The following is a 24300-nucleotide window of genomic DNA, read 5'->3' on the forward strand; positions in this document are numbered from 1 at the left end:
TGCCTTGACCCGTGTCCCCAGACAGCAGGGGCCTGTCGTGGGGACTGGGCAGTGGGGGTGAACCTGTGGGCCCAGGACCACCTGTCATGGCAGCCCCTCGGCGCGAAGTGAACCCCGGAGCAGCCGAGGGGAGGGAGGCGCTGGGTGCTCGTCTGCAGGGGCCACACTGAAAGCTCACCTGTTCAGATGCCTGTTTCATCCCGTCTCCTCACGAGCTGAAAGGAGGATGTTGAGGAGCCCTCAGTTCAACCACGGTTTCTGACCGTCGGCTCTGGCTGGGCCCCAGGGAGGCTCCTGGTTCCTGCGGCCTTCCCCCTTCCCGAGGGCCCCCTCGGGCTCTCTGAGCCCCGAGAGATCAGATTGCAGTGGGTCGGCTCAGGTTTTCTCTGGCAGTAGGAACACTACTCCGTGAATCTCCAGACCCCACCAGAACTCAGGATGCTGGTGGGTTCTGAGTCAGGGCCCAAAGCTCAGGTGTAGACGGCAGCGAGCCCATCTGGGCTCCAGAGGGAAGGGCTCGTCCCATGTAGCCCTGAGCACGTCAGACTGAACAGACTCACGTTGAACTGAATGAACTGTTGCAGCGTCGGCAGCTACCCTAGTCCTCCACGTGCAACGTCATTTCTCGACCTTCCCCACCTGGCAGCCGACACGGGGAGAGGACGGAGGGTTACCAACAATGGGGGAGCTGACCTGCTGCACGGCATCCAAAGAGCCACATTGGTGCATTTTCCCTTTTGCTTGTCCCTGTGTTCCCAGAGGAGCCAGTTACAGAGATGGGTGGCATAACCCGAGAATACAGGTTTGGGAATAAGGGAGCTCGCTTCTATTCCAACCGCCATTGCTGGTGTTTCGTGTCACCTCAGAAGGAGGTGGGTGGAGGGAGGGTTCTGTTGGGATCATAGGGCGGGGTAGGGCTGGCGGATCAGGTCAGCACCACCTGTCTTCACACCTGTGAGCTTTGTTTAATATTGAATTTTTAAAGACCTAACAATAGCAATAGCCTATAGAACATACTTCCCTGGTTTGATCGGTATGGCCCATTCTTGTTCAAAGTTATTCCATCAGAGGGATTTCATTTATAAAGTTCCTCACTGCTGAGACTGTGGGCCCCGGTTAAGAGCCATGAGTGCTGCCATTCGGAAATGAAGTGTGCACCCCCTGGGCCCACTCGGATTGATTGGTTCCTGAATAGACATAGTGCCTGCACACGTCAGATACGTTTCCAGAGGCTCTGCTGTCCGTAGCATGCTTGGAGGAAACACAAAGTCATTCAAGACACAGTCTCTCCTCCAAGAATGTCCCGTCCAGCCGGCAGCTGTGTGACACTTCCAGGAGTTGCACAGGCAGTACCAGTCCTCTGAGTGTGCAGGTGGCCCTGATGGCCCTCATCAGTCACTCTTTATGAACGCTTTCTGGGCTATAGATTCGGGCAGACCTCGGAGATCTTGTGGGTTCAGCTCCAGACCAGTATAATAAAGTGAGCATTGCAATAAAGCAAGAAAGCAAGTTGTAGTCTTTGCTGTGGTGGGTCTTGGCCTTCCATTTGAGGAAAAAAGACAATGCAACACCTGTGAAGGGCAGTAAAGCAAACCAATAAAATGAGGGCTGCCCGTACTGTTAGCTTGGGTTTGATTGGGGTCCCTGGAGGTCAACTCTGCACTGGAGGCTTGCAGGCAGAATGTGTTTTGGGGTGTGCTTTCTCGAGATTCACCTGAGAAAGCCAGACCTACGCAGAGGAGAGGCTGGCCCACTGTAGCAGAGCTTGGGACCCCCCTCATGGGTTCAAGGGCAATTCGCAGGGACGGGTGAGTCTGTGAGCTGCCAGGGCACCTGCTCCCAAGCAGGCGGGGACGGGAGTGTCCTCCCTGAAGGGAGGCACTGGCGGGAGCATTTACTCCACTTACCCAGTGCTTTCTGCCTGCCGTCCCCTGGCTGTGTGATTTCTAATCTGGACATTCGGGAGATGAGGTAGCCCAAGGGCAGAAAATCTGAGGAACTTCCCCAAGATCGCAACAGCTCGTCTGTGGTGGGAGGGCTGGGCGGTTAACTCTCCGACTGCACTTCTCACTTGTCTTCACAGCACTGCTCCGTGGCAGGGGCTGTCATTCCCATTGTGCAGACTGAGAAACCAGGGCACCGGAAGGTTAAGGGGCGTGTCCAGCGTCACGGAACTAGTCAGAGGTGAGGCCGGAGTTTTCCCGTTAGACGACACCGCGTCACAGAGGCGCCCAGGTCTGGCTGGAATAGGAGTCTCAGCCCTCGGAGGAGTCACGGACCCTCCGTTTTCTCCCTGCTCCGTGATCATGAACGGAATCACGGCGTCAATGTGGGTGAAGGTCTTTGAAGTCAGGCGTACGTGGGTTCGAACCCTAGCCCTGTCTTAGTGCTTGTATGCGACTCGACATCTCTGAGCTCGGTTTCCTCATCCGCACAATGGTGGGGGGTGGGGGGGTGACCTGGACTTCTTCATCGGCTCACTGTGAGGGCTAGAAGAAACCAGGCTTGAGAAACCTATCAGCGCATTCTACTTCACAACTGTCCCCCCCCCCAAAAAAAAAAGGGGGGGTCCTGGGCTGCACAGGATTTTCTGAGGGCAGAGCCCCTGAACATAGCAGTGGCTTATTGATTTCACATTTCCTCATTTGCTTTCTTCTCTCACACAGACAAAGAAAGGCGAAATCTTCCCGGCATTTTGCTGAGAATTCCAGCGCTGGCCTGTTAGTCTAATCATAACACAGTTCTTCTTGGAAACAAACATAGCAACAGTGATTATATCTGACTTTTAATGTCTAATTTGCTGTAAACTCGCTTTTACTGAGTTATTTCCATCGACCATGTGGAGCATCTCGCGTGTTTTGCTTACCTCGCTGTCCTCACGCGGCCCCCATTTTGCCTTCATTAGGGAAGGAGCCAATTAGATGCACCGGCCTTGCGGGTGCCCTGCAGGCTGCAGCCATCCCCGGCAAAGGGCCCGCACAATATTGTGCGCCGTCTGTGCCTCGTTATCCCTCTCTGCCCCGACCGGTCTCTGGCCTCGAGGCTGCCTGTGAGCTCTGCCCTGATTCTCTTTCACCAGTTGGTCTCCTCTCCCGGCTTCTGGAATAATCCTCCGGGGTCTTGGGGCCCTGCCTCATGGTGCCCTGCCCTGCTTCCAGCCCTGTGGCTCCGTGGGCTGTCCCTCTTTGCTCTTAAGTCATTCGTCCCTTTCTCCCGGTAGTCCCACGGGACAGCAAGTCATCCCAGCCAGGTACTGGGTCCCAGCGCGAGCCGGGGTGTGAGGAGCACACCCAGGCACCTCCGCGTGGCTGTGTCTGCTTCTGCCCCGAGGAGGAAGCAGCCTTCCCAGGAGCCCAGCTTGGGGCCAGAGCAGGGAGCTTCTCCCTTAAACCTGCCTCTCACTGTGTTTTTCCAACTCACTGAAGCTTACATCCTTCTGCAGGGCCGGGCCTCAGCGTGGGCACAGCTGATGCCTGGTCATCCTGGGAGAGGGAGGGGGCGGGAGGAGCACCTGTTGCTATGGCTGCACCCAGCTGAGATCATGAACCCATTTCATTCCCAGGAGATTTCAGGGTGAATCAGTCTCACCCACTCCCAACCCTTCCCTCTCCATCTTGCCCCACCGCCTCCTGTTACCTTCTTTCCTCCCCACTCAGCCTCGGGCTTTCTCCTTCCTCAGATCTCTATTTTCGGGATACGTCACACAGCCACTGAGGCTACCCACGGCTACTTCTTTCATCCCCTTCGACCAGTGGTGCTCACGCTCCAGCAGGCACCACCTGAAGGGCCTGTTGAAACACGGAGGGCTGGGCGCTGACCTTCATCCCTGGAGTTCTGGTCTGAAGGTCAACGTTGGGACCCAAGAGCCTGCCTTTCCACAAAGGTCCCAAAGGGTGCTCATGCTGCAGGGTCAAGGGCCGCCCCTTGAGGCCCGCTGTTCTAGACGATGTTTGCCCCGCTTGAACTGGTTACGACTGGAATATTTCATGACATTTGGATTCTCAGTGACTCAGTTTGCTCATTCATCCAGTGGTGGTTACTGAGCGCCTGGTCAGAGCATGTGGCAGGTGCTTGCTGTGCAAAGAAACACAAGTCCCTGTGTCTGTCAGGAGTTCACAGATTTGTGCAGGGGACAGACGAGTGAATAGTTATTATATGATGTGATAAATATTACAGTAACCTGGAAAATAACAAACTAATTTAGAAGTGGGCGCCAGTCTCGTAGCACAAGGCAGGTAAAATATTTGGATGAGGTGAATATAAATAATAACGATGTATTTATACTCCCTTTTAAAGACTAAGTGAGGGGAACTGAGCTTAACCTATTTAATATTAACACCTAATGTTTGTGGAACGTTTGTTACATTTCGGTCACTGTGCCAACTACAGAGTGTATCGACTGAGAGTACTGGGCTCAGTCTACAGACCGTAGTGGCCGTCCTGTCCCTTAATGTCTGTGCAACTTCAGGCAGGTTACTCAGCCACTCTGAGCCTCCGTTTCCTCGTCAGAGAGAAACGCTGTAGTGCTCGTGTCTGCTTCAGAGGATCCCTGAGGAGAGTAAACGTGCTAATGCAGGCAACGTGCGTGTAGTAATTGCTCCAAGAAACGTTGACTCTCTTTATCCATGTTTTGTTACCTCATGTCACATCATCCGTGTTTGGTGGCCTAGAAAAACTGATACTCTCCAGACTCAGTAAATCATCGGGATTCAGCCAAGAGAATGGTTTGGGTCCAGGGCTGAGTGTGGGGATCAGAGGACCTCAGAGCAAGCCTGGGGACCTGTGGGGCACCAGGGGAAGCAGCCCTGGCAGAGCAGTCAGAGGGGGCATTGATCGGCCGGGGCGGGGGGGGGTGGTATTGGAAAAACCTTGAATGGCCAGGATTCTGACAATACATTTTTTTTTGGAGAGGATGAAGGGGGATTGCATTCCCAGTAGAGGGAACACTGTACCCCATAAAGCCGACAAGGGTAGAACCCTCAGGCTGGGATCTGTGGAGGTTCAAGCTTAGCTTTGGCATCGAGAGAAACAGGGTCACCTTCCCTGAGAGAGACGTCCCCCCCCATCAGCTCCCTGCCCCGACGCCACTCGGCTGGTGCCATCAGCGTTCCCCGGGTGTCCCCTAGCAGTGCCCGTCAGGCAGAGAAGCTGTGCTCTCTGCCGCTGCCCCAGAGGGCCCTCCCCATCCCCTTTTAGAGTCCACCCCACCCCTGAGAGGCGGTTCTGTGATCCTGTTCCGAGACCAGGAAGTGCCCCTCTAACCTGTGTCGTGGGCCCTGCAGGGCCCGTAGCGGTGTGGAGTGTAGTCCGCGTCTTCTGCCAGGCACCGCTGGACGTGTAGCTGGATGAGAGGGCAGGACGTGCCAGTCTTGGTTTAATCCTGTCCCGAGCTCATCAGAGATAAGAGGGAGGGAGCCTTTCTTCTTCCGGAGAGGATTAGAGGAAGGAGTCAGTCCTGTGTAGCAAGATACACCTGGGAAGGGCTTAGGAAGTGACACTTGCTGATAACTCCCTCTGATCATCCGCTGACTCTGCCCTCTTACTGACCACAAAACCCTCTCTAGACATTTAGTTAACTCTTGGGGAAATCCTCTTCCTCATCACTTTTCTTTTCTCCCTCCTGCTTGCCTTAGATTTAACGGGGAGACACACAGTTAATACATAATTAACTTATGTATTCGTTCAACAAACACTTGCTGAGCGTCTACAGAGAGCTAAGTGGGGTCCTGGGGTACATATTTAGACAAACAAGACTTGCTCCTTGTTCTTGAGGGGTGTCGAGGCTTGGAGAGGACGGCGTCCAAGCAAGTGGTGGTCGAGGTGCAGGGTTAAGAGGTGTGGTAGTGCTTGGTGCCAGGACAGGAGAGCAACTGAACCTGGGGAGGTTTCCTAGCAGAGGTAACAGTTAATCAGCATCTGCCTGGAGGCTGTTCAGGTGGCAAAGGTGGAGAGGTATTCCAGGCAGTAGGGACAACGAGAGCAGGAGCACAGAAGTATGGGAGAACGTGGCACAGGAGGGAATTAACCGAGAGTGGGGTGTGGCCGTGTGAGCTGGCTGGTAGGAGGCAGGGGCTCTGGAATGAGCTAGACTCAGGGGTGTCCAGCCTTTTGGCGTCTCTGGGCCACACTAGGAGAAGAAGAGTTGTCTTGGGCCACACATTAAATGCATTGCAACACATAATCACAAAAAAAACTCCTCATAATATTTTTAATTAAATTTATGATTTTGTGTTGGCCCGCATTCACAGCCATCCTGGGCTGCATGCGGCCCATGGGCTGCGGGTTGGATATCCCCGATGGAGTCTGGGCTGCAGTCAGTCTTGGTAGGAGACTTGGCAAGGGCAGCCACTGGAGCGTTTTAAGCGGAGGGGAGACAGGGCAGATACGCTGGGTGGAAATGACAACTTTCCGCCGTTCTGAAGACTGCAGCCAGCTGTGCCTGGAAATCACTTGTCCCACTTTACAGGATCGCCCTGGCAACAGAGTGGCTGTCGCACTACTAGCCAGGGAGCTTGCTGTGACGGTCTTTCAACCTCAGCAGACATCCAGGGCAGAGAGGAAGCCCGCTGCGTTAAGACGCAGACTCCAAAGGAGCCGAGGCAGGGCACCACGTAGGTAGGGTTGTGGCACGAGGTCGGCCGGAGATGGGTCCGTCCGCTGGTGTCACTATTGTGAATACAGTCCGTCCGTCCTCCGGATCTGTGGGGTTTGCACCTGCCGGGTCAACCGACCTCAGATTGAAAACCTGGGAGAGAAAAAAACAAAACCAAAAACCCAGAGATCCACAAAGCAAAAACTTGAACTTGCCACCTGCCAAGCGCTACACTGAATCCACGTGAACGGAGTGATGTGTGTAGGTACACCCTGCTGTCACCTGCATGCAGATGTAGGTTACATGCAAATACTACGCCACTGTATACAAAGGACTTGAGCCACCTGAGGAATGGGGTATCCACGGGGGTCTTGGAACCAGTCCCCTGCCCATACCAAAGGTTCACTGTACCTGCATCCATAGCTCTGTTCTCAAATACATTCCAAGTTAGAGCAACAGTATTCCCCTCCCCTCACCGCCGCCACCACACAAGGGGCAGCACAAGGTGGTGTCTCGAGAAGAACTCAAACGTGGGTGCAGACTCGGGGTCTGCACTGTACTGACTGGGGCCCTGGGCAAATTTCCCTAGCCTTTCTGAGCCCGGGCGTGTCGTTTAACACGTACTTACACTTGCCTCTCTCACACTTGGTTGTGGAGATTACAGTACATGTATATCATGCACCTGCTTTGGTGTCCCACGTAGGTAGGCTCTTAACAAGTGGGAGCCACGATTATTTTCCCCCTCAGATACACTGGGACCTTAGGGTGTAAGCTGCAGGGAAATACTGCAATAAAGAGGTTTTAATCAGGTTCTCTTAGTGCTTCCAGAAACAGGTGTGACTGGGTTTGTTGGAGCCGCCGTCCACCAGCTTATGAGTCACCTGTCATCATTGATCTTAGTACCTTCCGCCCTAATGCACAGCAAAGAGGCAAAGAATGGTGAAAGCTGGAAGAGGTTCTTTCCAATGGTTCCTAGACTGGAAAAACAAGGGTCATTTTTATTTTATTATCTGTATTCTATTTCAGCATTGTTGTACTCCTAAACCCATGGGAATACTCCTTTGGAATAAACGTTGTATATCTTAGGGGGAAGAAAGGACCAGGATAAATTTCCAGCAGCGGAGCGGACAAGGGGGAAACCAGGAGACACGAGTAAAAAGAAGGGCTCAGGGAAGTGGCTGCGTCAGCCCCTGAGTGTGAGAGTCCTTGCGGGGGGAGAAGTGGGGTGAGGAGTGTGGGCCCACGCTGGGAGGCCCCCCACATCTGTTGTCTGACGGAGGCACCTGCCCGGGTGAGGAATTCCCTCCTCGGCCTCCCTGACAGATGGCCATCCGGCACGGTGGTTCCCATTCGTTCTCACATCATGGCGCACAGAGAAAAGAGCATTTGTGTAGCATGGGGCTACAGGGACAGAACTGCTCGCAAAGGGAGGTGACCAGCCTGGGGACTCTGGTTGTGCCAGGCTCTGCCGCGGCCATCGCAGGGGAGTGCAGCGGCATCTTGGGCACACCTGGAGCGCGGCGTGCTTTGAGAAACTCCCATCCAGCGGGACCGGAGTGGAGACATCTATCTATCCCCAGCACTCGAGCGATAGAGAAATAGGGTGTCAGACTGGGCATTTCATTATCACCATCGATACCAATGTGGATTTATTGAGCCTGTTTCCCATAGGCCTGTCTTGGATTCTGAAGATACAAAATCTTAAAAGCCATGGTTTCTTGCTTTCAAGCTGTTCTAACTACGGAGTTAAGAGTGCCCCCTGTGGCCACGAGATAAATGAAGCTCACTGGCGGGGGGGCTTCTGCAGGCGTTCGCAGAATAAACAGAGAAGCATTCTGTCCTGGAGAAACATTCAACCTAATGGGAGAGCAGGGCCACTCTGTGAAAGAGACAGAAGACATAAAGGAGGTGTATAAATAAGTAGAAACAGAAACCCAAGTGCAGCACTTAATGTTCTGCTCTCTGTCCTAGGTGTTTGTACTCATGATTTCATCTTCTTACAGGCACCGAGGCCCTTGAGGACTGTTTTCCTTTCTTACTCATCTTGTGCAGAGGGTGCACTCAGAGCTGGGGGAGACTAGGTGTGCTGCTGTGGGGCGGGCCCAGGTGCTGGGGGAGTTCTGCGGGAAGCGGAGTGCTGAGCTCAGGGGAGGCCTTGGAGAGGCTGGCAGTGTTTTCCCGTGGCCGAGGGCGGGGCTAGAGGAGGGAAGAAGGACAAGTGCAGGAGGAGTGAACAAATCCAAACAGATGTTTGTGCCACTCTTCAGGGTCCTCCTCCGCGACCTGCTTCTCCTTGTCTTGCGTCACTCCTGCTCACAACAACTCTTCACGGTCTCAGCATCCCCACCCCTTCCCTCTCCATGGACTCTCTTCTTCTCTTGATGGGGCAATCAGAACCCTCCTCCTCCAAGTCCAGGTGGAGGCACCGCCCAGGAAGCAATTCCGTGACACCTCTAGCCTCCTCCTTTCTCCCTTAAATCAGGTAGCAGTGATCACATATCTGAGCCTTTAGAAGAAGTGAGAGTCTTCATTAAAAAGGTCTTCAACTTGAGGCAGCTTCCATGTGAGATCGTGAGACTAGACTAATTGAATGCACCATTTAGACCTCAAGCTAAGTATACAAGAGAAGAGCCGTGCAGAGCGGACTAGAGGCCAGAAGTCCTGCAGGCTGGTTCTGTTTCTGAAGTCAGCCAATAGAGTCCTGCAGCACCCACTTGGCTTTTGATCCTCAGTTCTTCATCCATAAAATGAAGGGTTCATGAAAGACGCTGTGATGCCTTCTAGCTCCGTAATCTGGAAGATGAGGAAGGTCAGAGTACTCAGGTTAGACTGAATGGAAGCTAGTGATTAGTTAGCTGGAAAGGACAGGGACCAATGGGAAAGTAATAGATGATGGTAACTGGGAGGGGTGGCCCTTGAGGATCGTGGCATGGAGTGGAAAACCAGCTAGGAGCTGGTCGAAGACCTGTTTTCTAGAATACAATAAATACACACAAAGCTGTCCTGCCCAGGGTAGAGGGTCTGTCAGCCTTGTGTGCCCTTTGTTCCTGGATCTCAAGGGAAGGGTCTTCTCACCTGTCATTCTTTGAGCTCTTTCTGGGGCCTGGCTTTCTTGAAAGGGCGTGTCGAGTCTCTCATGGGCAAGCCCTGTGAAGCGGGTGGGGGTGCTTCATCGCAGGCTGCATCCCCTGTGATTTTCTCTCTAGGTCACCCACGTTGGCCGCCCCGCATACGGCGTTGTCAGAGCGACAGGCGCCTCTCCCCAGGGCAGAGCAGCATCTGGCCAGGGCGGCTCGCCGTGGGCCAGCTGTCCTGGCTGCCCAGTGGCCCCAGGAGTCGCCTCCTCCTCAGCACTTGGGCTGCCTGGCGTTGAAGAGCAAGGAGGACCTGGTCTTGGATTTTTTATCTTTTTTCCTTTTCTGTTTGGCCACAAAAACAAACAAAACAGTTACTGCCGGAAAGTTGCAAAGTTACAGAAAAGCATAAAAAAGTATTTTTAAATCACTCATTCTACTCCTCCGTTATCATCACTGTTAACATGTTTCACCATTTTGTTTAAAAAGGGATTTTCTCTTAAATTCACACAAGACCCTGAACTGTATAAACAAACTATTTGATTTTATTCGGGAAAATTTAAAACCTTTTATTACTGAAATTCACACACACACACACACACACACACACACACACACACACGCCCCCCGACCAGAGAACAGAGCGCCTGTGACCCAAACCCACTCCAACCAGACCTTCGCCGGCCCTCCTGACCCCACGCTGGTGTCTGCGCCAGGGCTCAGGAAGGGAGGTGACAGGACAGACGTTAGGTAACGGTGCTACTGGAATGACGAGGACTTACCCAGAGAGGTTTTGGGTCATAAGGGTTTTGAGGTGCTGGCTTGTGTGGACGTGGTCATGGCAGCATTCCTGGTACGATGGGGCTGCGCATGCTGACCTCCCCCTCAGTTCGATGTGCCCTCGAGTCATCTTGCTGGGGGTGTGGACGGGTCTTCACTGACACCTATACCCAGCACCGGTGGCGGCCACCGCCCACGTCCAGACTCCAGATGCTGAGCCGAGCTGCTGAGCTGAGCTGCTGGCCCGGAGCCGCCGACCCGGCCTCGTGGGCGTCAGACCGCTGCCTGCGGTCCAGGGTGGGAGTGCCCCTCTCCGCCAGGCGGGTGCTGCGCTGCTTTCCCACTGGAAAGAAAGACCAGGTGGTGAAATGTCGAATAGGAAGTTACTCCTGGAGGCGCTTTTGCATTTGGACGGAGGCACTGATGCATCCTCAGGGACAGTCACTGACCGTCCAGCCACGCAGGAGAAAGGGGGCTTGGAATAACCAGAAGGTGCGGGAGCCGTGGTTACGTGTGACAGGCCTGTGGCGGAGCCCGTTGTGTGGGGAGACTTAGCTTGTGCGTTGGGTGTGCTCAGGGGCCTGAGACATGAAGAGATGCTCTGCCCCCAGGACCGGCAGGCTCGGCTCCTTGCGGTGGGGGGCGGCAGCGTGTGGTTGTGTTTCACTCTCGGGTCCTACTCTTTTTCCATGACTCCCTTGCCTGTGTTCGTGCTGGGGAGCCAGGAAGACAGCGCTCACTTCCTGGCTGCCAGATCCGGGTGTCGGCTTTCCTGTGTGTCTTTGTTCTCCCTAAGAGGCTGGTAAGAGTATGGGAGGGTTGTTTTTGAGAGACCTGGGACTAATGGTTCTCCAGAAGCCGACCCTTTGTGGTTGTAGGTTGTGGCCCCAGGTCATTCCAGGTCACTTTTCTTGCTTGGGCCTCAGTTTCCTCCTGTCCTACCAAGTGATGGGTTCTGTAGTGTGTTCTCATAATTTTCCAAGGTCGTGGCTAGACTTCCTGATATGCTGGAAGCCAGGTCAGGCACTTCATAGACCTTATTTGTCCAGTGTCATGAGGTATGCTGCTGTGGCCCCTTCCTAAAGTGTGGGCGTGGTCAGAGGAGTTCAGTGGCTCCGCCCTTGGAAACGCCATCCAGCTGTGTGACTTGGGAGCCAGGTGCTGGCTGCTTCAAAGGTTGGTCAAAACCCTCATGAGAAAGGGGACATTGTGCCTTACTGTTCCCAGGGGACTGTTCTCAGGAGAGACGTGTGAGGATAGGTCCGAGAAAACACTAGACAAAGTTTAATTTCAAAAGCCGTGGGTGGCCTTGGCCTGCTCACACTGCTAGCTCCAGAGTGTGGATTGGACCACAGAGGTTGCCCCTCCCAGTGGCAAAGGGGCTGGGTCACCCTCCCTCCCTGTAGGCTGGCGTACACTCACAGGTGAGGCAGTGACCAGCTGCTGCTAATGGGCAGGCGTGAGCCCTTCGCAGCTGACCTGTGTGGGGAATGGGTGCACCTGCAGGTGAAGGGGACCTCAGTGGGCGCAGCTCAGAACCCATCACGTCCAGGCTGGTGAGAGCCGGGCAGGGAGGAGGGCAGGAGAGGGCAGGGAAAGGGCGACTCTGAATGCGAGACCTGAGCAAAGAGGGAACCGATGGCCGGGCACATGTACGCAGGGAGACGTCCGGGTGCGAGTTCCCAATCAGGCCGACCTAACTCAGGATAACGTTCCGTTTGTGGGGGGCAGATGGCACCCAGGCAGGGTGGGAGGGCAGCCGCGGGCATATGGTTCCGAAGAACATCCACACGGGGTGGGGGCGCAGCTCGAGCGCAGTGGCAGGGCTGCCTCCCAGAGGGCCTCCCCCGCTCCTTTTCCTTCCTCTGTGTCCCCACCTCCTGGCGTTTTCCTCCTCGCTCTTTCACCTCCACGCGAACCTTCTCTCTCCCTTCCTGGCCTCTGCTGTCTCGGGCAAGGTAGTCCCTTAGAGTCTCGTGTGATTCTTCTCTCCAAAATCTTCGGCAGGTCCTCGCCCGACCACCTGTGTGTGACCAGACGCACCTGCACCTCAGCGCACTCACCACACGATACAAATGCTCGTGTGCTCATCAACTTCGTGTGGGCCCGTCCGCTGCACTGTCTTCCACGGGCCGTGGCCTGACGCACTTTCGCTCGTCATTTATCTCCAATGCCCAGAAGAGCGTCTGCCACACAACGTGTGGCCCGCAAATTCGCTGAGCGCAGCGCGGCATCCAGCTCTGAGACGTGGACTCTGATCCTTGGGGTGGGGAAGGGGCTGCACACTGGTGCTGGAAGGACCTGGGGCCCCAGGGAAGCACGGGAGCTGCCTGAGCGCCGGTGCCCAGGTGTGTTGTCGCCCTGACGGCAGGTGGTAGGCAGTTGGCTCTTCGACCTCTGTGCCTTTCCCTCCCACCCTTGCCTTCTCTGAGCTCTCTCTCCGGGTGGTCGGCAGAGGCCTTGCGCAGGTGCTTACTTGAGAGGAGTGGCCTGGCCTTTGGGCAGCCCAGGGTGGCTGTTCCGGCCGTCCTTGCCCCTGAGCTCGCTCAGTGATTCCAAAGACCTGTCTTTGAGGCAGACCCAGGAGGCCAGTGGTCCTCAGCTGGAAGCTGTTTTTGCCCACTGCACCTCCCCACGCCCCACCCCTGGACACTGGGGATTCTGGACATGCTTTGGGTTGTCACAGCTGGGGTTGGGGTGCTACTGGCATCTGGTGGGTGGAGGCCAGGGTTCCTGCTAATGTACCCCACAGGACAGCCCCCCCCCCCATGAAGTTCTCCAGCCCGAGGTGCCCTGGGCGCCCTGACTGAGAAACCCGGTTGTCAGCCAGCCCAGGTCTGTCCAGCAGGGGGTGCCTTCAGTGTGGGGAGCAAGCGTACCCCAGAAACCCTTCCTGGTTTTAAAAAGGACCCTGGAATCAGTATCCTAATTCCAGTCCTGACTCAGTCTCCTGACCAGCTGGAGCTGCTTGAAGGACACATTCACGTGATCCCCATGGAGCCCTGTGGCACCTTCACGGAGGCCGGTTTCCAAGGGCGGAGCCTCCCCCACCCATGCAGCCTCCCTCGCCCATGCAGCCTCGTCCTGAGCGACCGTGTGACCCCTTCCTCTTGCTGCCTCAGTCCCTACCTTTCTCTTCAACCCTGCTCCTCCCCCACCCCCACCTTCCACCAGCTTCCCCAGCCCCCCCAGATTAATGTGATAATTGCCATGTGTGCCTGTTTACGCAGGGAGTGGGTGTGCTCACCACCCCCGGTCAGGCGGGCTCCCAAAGGAGCACGTCCCCGCTGTGTCAGCACTGGGACCTGTTGAGCATGCCTGTGCGGGTGGGCTGCCACCCCCGACCGCTTTCTCCGTCTGTCATCGCCCCCGCCACGCGCATGTGTGTGTCACTTGGGGAAGGAGCAGGTGAGAAGGCTGGGGAGCAGCCAGCCTGCCAGTCTAGGGGCTTGGCGGGGTCAGGTGGGAGGGGCATCAGCGTCTCGGACTGAGAGGGCATCACCCTGGAGAACAACAGGCTTCTGTCGTGCTTGACGCACAGCAGGTGTCCCGTGAATGGTAGAAAGGAAGAGCCGGCACTCTGTGTTGTAGCTTTGACTCTGTGTGCGGGGGGAGGGTGCTGGTGATACCGTGATGCTCCGCCGTGGAGATCTGGGTGGGGGAAGTCTCACTGCCAGACTCTCCTGGGGCCGGAGCCCCGCGGCACCTGTTTAGAAAGCTGTGAGTCTCTCTCCCCAGGATCTTGCTCAGAGACCTTAGCACAGCTGTCCCCTTTCCCAAGGAGGAGTCACTAGGGAGAATCAAGTGTGATGATCCCACACACAAGCCTCTTGTCAGAGCCACGGGAGCAGAGGGTGGCGGCAGGGGGTACAGCGGAGAAGGAAGGAAGGAGAGGGAGAAATCCTCCGTCTCACACAGGCAGCCCGGCTCCCTCCCACCCGCTGTGACAGACACAGGTGCCCCAGGAGGGAACAGTCACAACTCCTGTTGAACCGACAACTTTCTGCTCCACGTCCCCACTCCCGCCTCCCGCGGCACCAGGGCGCTTGCTGCCCTGGGAGTTGTTGGTTACACACTCTTTTCTTCTAATCTCAGAAGACACTTTAGTAGTCGTCTCTCCTACACAGGGCAGTTTTAAAGTTTTAATAGTGATGAATCAGGAGGAGATTGAAGCTCTAATTAGCATCAGAAAGAACTTCGCTGTTTGCGGGGAGGGAAGTGTGAAATCCTCTGCCTGCCCCCTCCTGCGGGGGTGTGGCCTTGTCCCGCCGGACTGGACATGTCCTGGCTCCAGGGACAGGCAGGTGACGTGAGGGTGAGGCCAGTCCAGGAGGAAGGGTGGAAGGTAGAGGAGAAAGGTGTGGAGAGGGGGTGGCAAGTGCATTAAAAACATTTGTGAGTGATCTCTGGGCTGTCAGGCTGCTTTCTCCAGAAGAACCTTTTAAGCTATCAATCATCTTTAACACCCGCCCCCCCAGGGCAGTGCCGCTGCTGGTGCCGGGCTCCTCCCAGATCCTCTCCCTCCCTCTCTTCCCTTCCTTCCCTTTTGTTCATCCAACAGACCCCAGTGCCATCAGGTGTTGACTTTTTCTCTTCCTTCTTCCTCTCCTTTCCTTTCCTTTCCTTTCCTTTCCTTTCCTTTCCTTTCCTTTCCTTTCCTTTCCTTTCCTTTCCTTTCCTTTCCTTTCCTTTCCTTTCCTTTCCTTTCCTTTCCTTTCCTTTCCTTTCCTTTCCTTTCCTTTCCTTTCCTTTCCTTTCCTTTCCTTTCCTTTCCTTTCCTTTCCTTTCCTTTCCTTTCCTTTCCTTTCCTTTCCTTTCCTTTCCTTTCCTTTCCTTTCCTTTCCTTTCCTTTCCTTTCCTTTCCTTTCCTTTCCTTTCCTTTCCTTTCCTTTCCTTTCCCTCTCTCTGTCTCTCTCTCTCTCTCTCTCTCTGTCTCTCTCTCTCTCTCTCTCAGTTCAGACAGAGCTCCAGGATGGAGAGGGGAATATCAGAATGATGTATTTGTGTGTATTTCAGACGCCAGAATCATGTTATTCCAGTTGTGGTTGTTTATCAGTTACTTGAGCAGCCATCGTGCCACACTCTGTTAGGTGCCAGGTGCAGGAACAGGGAGGCAGTCGAGGGGCTTGCAGCAAACCAGAAACATTCTCCCCAAATACTGAGTAGAGAGCGGCTGTTCATTATCAGTATTTCATGGAAGACTTGGAGAGCAGGTTCCAGACTCCGGTGCAGGGAGGAGAGAGTGAGTCCGTGTATCCCTGCTTTCACAGGCTCTGTTTCCCGATGTGCCCAGGGATTTTCTTCGAGAAAGGGGGTTTCGTGATTAAGGAAGTGTGTAAAATGAGGGACTAAGCACGGTGGACGTTCCTTTGTTGTGGGTCTTCTCGCGGACTGAAGGGAAAATCTTCAGTCTGAGTTGCTGTGTTTCCCAGGTTTCTCTGGTAGCAGAAGCCCGTCCTCCACGTGAACACCCTCCAGGGCGAGTCTGGCAAAGAGTCACCCGACGGGAACGGCTTCGCTCTCTTCCACCTGCAGCTCGGTCACTCCGGGCCCAAAGACACCTTCATGGTCACAAGTTCACCATCGTGATGGCCCCAACTACTGTTCGTAGGCACCCGAGCCCTGACCTGGGTGCTGGCTGCAGACTCAGTCCTTGGTGACAAAGGACGCTGGGCGGGGTGGAGGGGGACTGGCTGAGCCGGAGAGGGAGTGAAACTTGTCTGTCAGAGCAGCACTGGGCAGCCGTCCGAGCTAACTAGTTCTGTATAAAACGTTGCATTCTTACTCATGAATAAAGGCAGAGCTAGGTGTACTATTACCATTCAGTCCATCCTTCAGCTCCTAGGAAGGCCCATGTCTCCACTGTGTCAGAGGGAGACAGTGTCCTGTGTCCACTAGAAGCCCCGAGTCCCTTGGCAGCTAGGTCTTCATGCTTGAACTGGGGCAGTTTTCCCTGTGCTGCGGTCCAGCCCACGTCTTCCCTGCTCTCCTTCGACTGAGCACACCTGGTCAGCCCGAAGAGTCAGATCGGTGCACTGACACCAGCAAGTCCCTGCCTTTGTCCCGTTCAATTCAGAATGTGTTTGTTTTTAACTTTAATTTTGCTTCATTAGCAATCGTAGCTCTCTGAACAGTGTAGGGGCAAGACAGGAGTCACCAGCTTGGTGAAAGAGGTTGCCCAGAAAGCTCTTTGCAATGGCTAATATACTGTGTGGTGGTGGCCGTGGTCAGAACCGGTGCAGGGCAGTGGTCTGTGGACAGACATCTGTGAATGGGAGGCAGAGAGGAGATGAGGTAACCTGGGATAAGAACCAGGTAAGATGACAGAGAAGTCCCCAGGACGCACGAGTTCCATGAGCCAAGTATGTTTGCAGAGTTGAGTGGGAGGTCCGTCGGGGCACATGGAAATGCTGAGTTCATCGCTTCATTGCATTAATTTAGCCTGTGAATTTGGGACAAGGCATTTGAATTGGATGCCTTTTCTCCAGTAAATTGAGGGTTAAATATATTTCCAGAAATTGAATATCCTGGAATTCAATCAGGTATTAAAAGGTTTTTTGTGTTTGTTTTTTTCTGAAGAGGGAGATTTCAAAGCCCTGAGTATGTAAAATGCGATTCAAGGAGACTCTTTTGAAAGACTTGGGGTTCATATCTTGGGCGGGGAGGGCAGGTGTCAAGGCGGAGCTTAGTTGAGAGGCTCACATGTAAAGGCTTTTCAAAATGCTCCCAAACTCTGTTTCAAGGTCCCAGTAAGACACCCTGCCCAGGGGTGCTTGTGATGGCTGAGGCATGTGGAGTAATGGCCCCTCTGCCCCACCACTCCAGGGCCTTGCGTCTAACTTGTGGTAGAAGAATCTAGAATATGGGTGTCCGTGCATTTTTCAGGTCACTGTGCACTAGCATTAGAAAGAGAGTAAGGGGTCATTCTGCAGATCTAGCTGCATTCCTTGTTCTGTCCAGAGCCTCACTGGGGCCAGGCCTGAGCGTCCTCTGTACTAAGACCGTGGGGGTGGCGGGGGGAGAAAGCCTGAGGCCAGGTCAAGGGCTGAGCAGGATGTGGGGGACCCTCATGTCTCTCAGGGAACTCTGGGAAGGCCTTGGCCAGCATCTATGGAATAGAGTGAGGGTCCCAGACTGCCCCTGTCTTTCCGAGAATTTGTCCAGTTGAGAATGCAAAGACTTGGAACCCACATCCTCAAACACTATAAAACCAGTGATTCTTTGCCTGATCTTGGAAAAGTAGTTGACCTTTCTGGGTTCTGTTCTCTCATCTGTTAAGTGAGGGTGTTAGACTATTGCAGCTCAGGGTGTTACATGAGGCTGATGCAATGTCCTTCACCACGCATATGGGAGAATGAGTTAACCCACAGTAACACCAGATTGGGGGTGAGACTAGGCAGTGCTGAACTGCATTGTACTGGCTCGTTACATTATCCCGTGTGGGACGCTGCAAGAATGGGGGCCCTCTGCTGGCACATGGTTCTGATGAATTATTAAGGACCCGTTTTTCTTTCTTTCAGACCAATGATGCCTTAGGAGCCACCTGGAATTGGCTGTACTTCATCCCCCTCATCATCATTGGATCCTTCTTCGTTCTCAACCTAGTCCTGGGAGTGCTTTCCGGGTAAGCCACGTGTTCCTCCTGACCCCTTTCTAACGCTCCTAGCTCACGGCAGACTCCTTCATTGAAGCTTTATTCACTGAGCAACCCTGTGTGCCAGCTGAGGTCCCTGATGTTGGGAGTGCATTGGTGATCTGTTTTCCAATCATCTGTATTATTTTTAGGAAGTAAAACAAAAAAATCTTTCGACCAGGTACAACGTTGGACACAGCGTCTAGTGAGAGTTCATTTATCCGTCCATTCACTCAGCAGTCACAGGCTTTCTGTGCCAGACTCTGTGCTGGTTGTTAGGGGTGTAAGTTGAATAAGATACAGGCTCTACCCTCAGATGACTCTCACTTTATCGTGTATTGGTCATCAGATCCCGTGTGTGCGGCTTGGACTGGGGTACGTCCATCAGCAAGTACCCCCCATTGATGCCATGGGAAGCGTTGTAGGAAGCACGTGAAGTATAAGGCCCAGTCCCTGCCTCGAAGCACCTTACCTTTCAAGGCAACACAGATACTTGAAACAGGGAGTGGAAGTTCTTTTCCTGACTCTCGTAAGATATAGTCAATTTGTTTGGGGGAAGGGACAAATCTGTGTTGTCCAAAGTTACCGGAGATGGTTTCATGAAGTATTGGGATTTTGTTTGGAACATAAAATATGTATTATGGAGCCAGGGCTCACTGTCTTATGTGCATAGAAGCCGATACTACGGCACCAGCTTTTGAGAAAAGAAAAAAGCTTTTATTGCAATGTTGACCAGGAAGGAGACAGGAGGCAAGGCTCAAATTTGTCTTCCCAAACAGTGGTTTGGGGGCAAGATTTAAGGGATTTCAGCACTGGATCTCCCTGGACAGCAGACCCTTCTCCTCTGAAAGGGCTCTGGCTCCAGGTTCCAGGCGTGCCCTGGCCCTGCGGTTCCTTGGCCGTGCGTAGGGAGCAGTTGAGGGCTCACAGGTGTTTCTCATGAATGGTGTATCCAAGGTGTAAGCTTTGGTTCTGGGTGTTGTTAGCAACAGGATAGGACCAGCTTGGGCTGGTTCTGTGGTTATGTATATGTAACAAGATAAAATAAAAAATGTGGATATACACATTCCCGGAAGGGGAGAGCACCATGCCATAACCAAAGGTGAAGAAAGGGGACTTGTCATGGAGAGTGAAGAGATTTCAGTGAAACTGAAGTTAATAGGAGTGGCAGTGTCACTTTGGGAAATGAAAGGTATAGAACAGGAGGGCTAAAGCGGATAGTAGAGTTTAGAGGGCCTTACATTTTTCCAAGCAAAATTGAACTTTCTCGTCTGAGTGGCGTAAGTTCTTCAAGTGAAAATTTATCAGGTGGTGGTTCTCTTGAAACATGGCAGATTAAACCAACACCGTCATCTCTCGTAACTACTGACACAGGAAGGAAGATGGGCACAGCGACAAAAAGCACAGGAAAAGAATTGACAACAGATGAGAGATGTCAACAACATTTTTGCAGATAGATAGTAAAGGGCAACTGACCTAGAGGTGGGAAGGCAGAGGTTTCGTTGCCCTGGGTGGGGCGTGCCAATGAAACAAAGCAGAATGGCCGCCCTCCAGCCCTGCAGGGCCCTGGGAAGGCCCGGGAAGCAGAGGCAGCAGGTGGGTCTGAGAGCTGGAGTCTGGGTGGCACTGATAATAATGAGAGTGGTCAAAAGTCCTTGGAAGGAGCACTTAGCAGTCCCTCCCACACACACAAACAATGCTGGCAGAGATTTGCAGCCCCAACCTTTACCCCAAAGTTGGAAGTCTCACTCCCATAGAGGCTGAACTGGAGAAGCTGGGAGTGGTAACAGCAGGGACCCCTCAGGGTGGGGTCGACGCACTGTGGAGAGGATGGGAGGCTTAAACGAAAGTCCACAAACTGAGTTGCATTACTCCCAGCCCAGCTCAACTGCGTGACTCGCAGAACTGGCCATCTGGAAGGAGCTCAGAGCATTGGTGGGGGGTTCATTTGCTCTGTGGGGAAGCCGTTAAGTGTTAAGAGCAAAGACCCGAGTTACTGATCATTGAAGATGACCAGAGAAAGGGTTCCCTCCCATCACCTTCAGTGACGCTCACAATTTTAGTGTCCTGTGGCCACCACAGACTGGGAGGCTTAAAGATGTGAGAGAAATTGCCTCTCTCACGGTTCTGGAGGCCAGAGGTCCAGACTCCAGCAGGGCAGGGCCATCTGCCTCCACGGACTCTCGGGGAGCATTTATGTCCTCCCTCTGCCAGCCTCCGGTGGCTGCAGGCATCCCTTGGCTTGTGGCTGTGTCGCTCCCGTCTCTGCCTCTGTGGTCACATTGCCTCCTTCTCTTCTGTCTACTCCTCTCTTCTGAGGACACTTGTCATTGCATTTAAAGTTACTTGGATAATCCAGGATGATTTCCTCATTTCAAGATTCTTAATTTTATCTGCACAGGCTGTAATACGATAACAGTTACAGGTTCTAGGAATTAGGGCGTGGACATGCATTTTTGGGGGCAGGGGTGGGGGCACCTTGTAATGCCTGTACTCGCTGTTCTCAAGCCCCCAGCCATACAGACCGAATTTGCCATAAGCTTTTTGTGCTTTGCTCTTCACTGTGAACACACAGCTAGAGATCATTATCACCTGAAGAAAATGTCTAACACAAAACACAAAAAAATCATAAATTGAAAAAGGAACTTGAGGGAATATGAACAATGCAGGGAGCAGAAGATAACTTTTAAAAAGTATAATTGATATCGGCAGACATAGGTGAGAAAAAATTTTATCTACAAGGTAACAGATTGCTGTGAAGAGAAAATTTTAGCAGTTAAGGAAAGTTTGGGACATTAATATAAAATAATGTAAAGTTTACATTAATGTCAAATAATTAATGTAAAATTTATGTTAATGTAAAAGGAATGAATAAAAATATATAATTAGAAGATAGTAAATGATTGGAATATAAAATTGGCGAAATCATTTAAAAAGTCGAACAAAAAAAGAAAATCAGAGGATAGGTTAAATGTACAAGTATTAAGGATTACATAAAATACAAAAGGAATTAAGAAAGAAAAATACCAAAAATGTTCCAGCACCAGTAAACTCACATTGCCAGATTAAAAGGTCAGCTAGAACATGTGTGAGGATCCTCTTTGCGGCACTGTATGTGGTGGTGGGGAGCTGGGGAGAAAACCTGAGTGTCCGTGACTCGGGGGAGGAGACGGGAAGACGGTTGGATGCGTCCCATAATGTGCTGTGCAGCACTTAGGAGCAACAAACACCACGTGCACATGGCAACATAGAGTACCTTAAAAACAGAGTTTTGTAAAAAGAAGGAAACAGTGTGATATATCATTTACGTGAATAAAAATACATATGCACAATACAGTTGGTAAAAATGCATTCAAATAAAAAGTGGACATTGACTGTATTCTGTTGTGTGGCAGGAAGATGGGAGGTGGGTGTGGAGATAAAAGGGAAGAAATGTATCATGAAAATGTCCACTGAGCATTTGGCACAGCCAATAAAAAGAGACCACACCGAATTGGATCATCATGAAATTTCAGAGCATCTGGGTAAAGATAATGTTCTAAAAGTTTCTGGTGATTGGGAAGGGGATGGCTTTTACCTACAAAGAATTATGAATTAGGATGCCTTTGGGCTTCCAAGCGATGCTGAAAGAAACCTGTAGAGAAGTCCCTAAAACTTTCTGAAAGAAAAAAGTTTTCCAGGATAGAATTCTATACCCAGCCAAAATAGCAATTCTTTGTGAGGATGGGATAGCAATATTTTCAGACACCCTTTCTGAGGAGGTTACTGGAGAACGTGAGTCACTAAGATGAGGAAGTAACTGAAGAAAGAGAAGAGCATGATACCCTTTGAAACAAAGGATTTCATAGAGGAGAGAGGCCAGGAGACTCCCAGGATGATGTGAAGGGAAATCGAGGACGAAAGCTGTCGGAGGCCTAGAGAGAAGCAGGTTCAGATTAGAGTAGGATAACAAAGGGCTCAAAAAATGATTCCTTTCAGAAAAATGAAACTAACATATTCCCTGGTGAGTATTGTATTCAAGAGTTTAATGGTTTTATCAAAACATATGTGTGTGTGTATATACACATACATAACAAATACAGAGTCCAGCAGAAATAATGCCTGCTTGAGTGTGGTTGGTAGGGTAATAATATGGGTGTAATAATTTACAGTCTTTTTTTTTTTAAGATTTTATTTATTTTTAGGGAGGGAAGGGAGGGAGATAGAGAAATATCAATGTGTGGTTGCTGGGGGTTATGGCCCACAACCCAGGAATGTACCCTGGCTGGGAATCGAACCTGGGACACTTTGGTTCCCAGCCCGCGCTCAATCCACTGAGCTACGCCAGCCAGGGCAATAATTTACAGTCTTAATTTGAACAATTCACCTAAAATATCATATGGTGTGCTTAAGTGTGATATTGTTACAGAATTATATGCTTATGGTTTTGTAATAAAAGATTTTATAAGCCCTGACTGGCGTGGCTCAGTGGATTGATTGCTGGCCTGCGAACTGAAAGGTTGCTGGTCCGATTCCCAGTCAGGGCACATGCCTGGGTGGTGGGCCAGGTCTCCAGTAGGGGGCATACAAGAGCAACCGATTGATGGTGTCTCTTACATATCCATCTTTCTCTTCCTCTTTTTCTCCCTCCCTTTCCCTCTCTCTGAAAATAAATAAAATCATATATATATAAAAGATTTTGTAATAGAAGGGTGTTATTTGTGCCTGACCCTGTATATAAAATATATGAATATATAAAAGTTTGTATTTGTATACACACGCACCCCCGATCTAAGCAATTAATTTCACAAAGCACAAAAACATTACCACTAAAGGACCCAAAGCATCACAAGTCCTTCATGCATTTACATGGTCTCTCTGGGTTTTGAGATAACACTTAGTGTGCTGTCGTTGTCTTGAGAGGATGGGGAAGGCAAGTGTGGGGAGGGACAAGGAACTGAAATCTTAGGTTCCACAGTAAGGCAGTCCTGAAGCAGTGCCTGAAATGGAAAGATCAAGAAATAGCTGTATGAGGGTAATATTTTGAAAACTGGAAATGAATAGCAGAAGAAACAGGTAAAAAGAATTGTAAGTGCTTGCCTCTGGGGAGTGAGCTTCCGAGATGGGAGAGGGGGTGAGGCAGTGAGCTGCTATTTTTTCATTATAAGTCTTTTTAAAATGTTTGAACTTAAAACTTAACATGCATTACTTGGAGAAAATAGAAATTGACTTTAAAAGTGAAAATTACACACTCACAAGGTGTCAGACTGGAGAGGCATATACGATTGTCAGTCGGCATCTGGAGGGGAAGGATGGGCCTGGGTGGGGACCAGACTCCGTGGGGTTAAGGAGCAACCACGGGAGTCCGGCCGTGTGGGCAGGAGCCTGCGGGGCCTTAGGAAGTGGTTGTGAAGGAAAATCAGGAGACACTGTGACGGAGTCCTTACTAGTGTATGTCCTGAGGGGAGAGTTGTGAGACATTGTGGAATTTCTCACATATTTGTTCACTCACTGAGCGAGTACGGACACCCTTCATGCGCGAACACTGCTCTCGGCCCTTCTCCCCACAGAGCCTGTACCGGAAACTCAGTGACCGCTTACAGCAGGGGCCGCGGACTTCTTTCGTCTTGTATTTCCCCTGAGGGGGTCATCTCTGGTCGGTGGGATCTCCCCTGGTGTTCTTGATCGTTGCACATTTCCTTAGCGTGTCCACATTTTAGTTAGAAAATTCAAGTCAGATTCTTACTGTTGGAAGGGTGAGAAAGCAGGTGCCGTGCTAACGTGCCATGGGTGTTGCAGATAATTGGGTTCAAGGCGTGTGTTCACCGAGCAGGAAATGGGGCAGAGCACTGTCCTGCGGGACAGTTCCTGTGTCTGACCATAGCCGCTCCATGGGCTGTCTCCGGTTTGGAGTTGCATCTTTTAATGCTCTGCACCCTTCCCCAGCTGGGGAGAGGGGCACCGTGGAGGGGGGGGGCATGACAGTCATGGAGGAGAGCCTAACCCTGCCTCGTGTTACCCTGGTGCATTTGCACCGGTCACTCTGAGCCTGCTCCTCCTCTTGAAACAGGACAGCAGTCTCTCTCCAGGGGCTAGCCTGGAGTAGCCAGCAGCTCTTACACCCTCTGGTAATACTGGTTTTGTACTGGATAATACTTGGTTTTCCCCATCTGCGAGGTCTGGGCAGCTCTCCTCTGAGCAGCAGCCTCTCATGTTCGGTTGGAACCAGTCCCGAGGCCTTC

General features: G+C 52.1%; 1 protein-coding gene across 1 annotated transcript in view; it reads left to right on the plus strand.

Moving 5' to 3' along the window:
- CACNA1E (calcium voltage-gated channel subunit alpha1 E) overlaps positions 1–24300 on the plus strand; it is a 365845-nt gene that overhangs the window by 217226 nt on the left and 124319 nt on the right. Inside the window, exon 10 of the mRNA XM_045838379.1 lies at positions 17967–18070. Coding sequence (XP_045694335.1) covers positions 17967–18070 — 104 coding nt within the window. The remainder of the gene's footprint in view (positions 1–17966; positions 18071–24300) is intronic.

The sequence above is a fragment of the Phyllostomus hastatus genome, unplaced genomic scaffold (genome assembly GCF_019186645.2).
Source record: "Phyllostomus hastatus isolate PE091 unplaced genomic scaffold, TTU_PhHast_1.1 phas_contig_283, whole genome shotgun sequence".
Classification (NCBI taxonomy): Eukaryota; Metazoa; Chordata; class Mammalia; order Chiroptera; family Phyllostomidae; genus Phyllostomus; species Phyllostomus hastatus.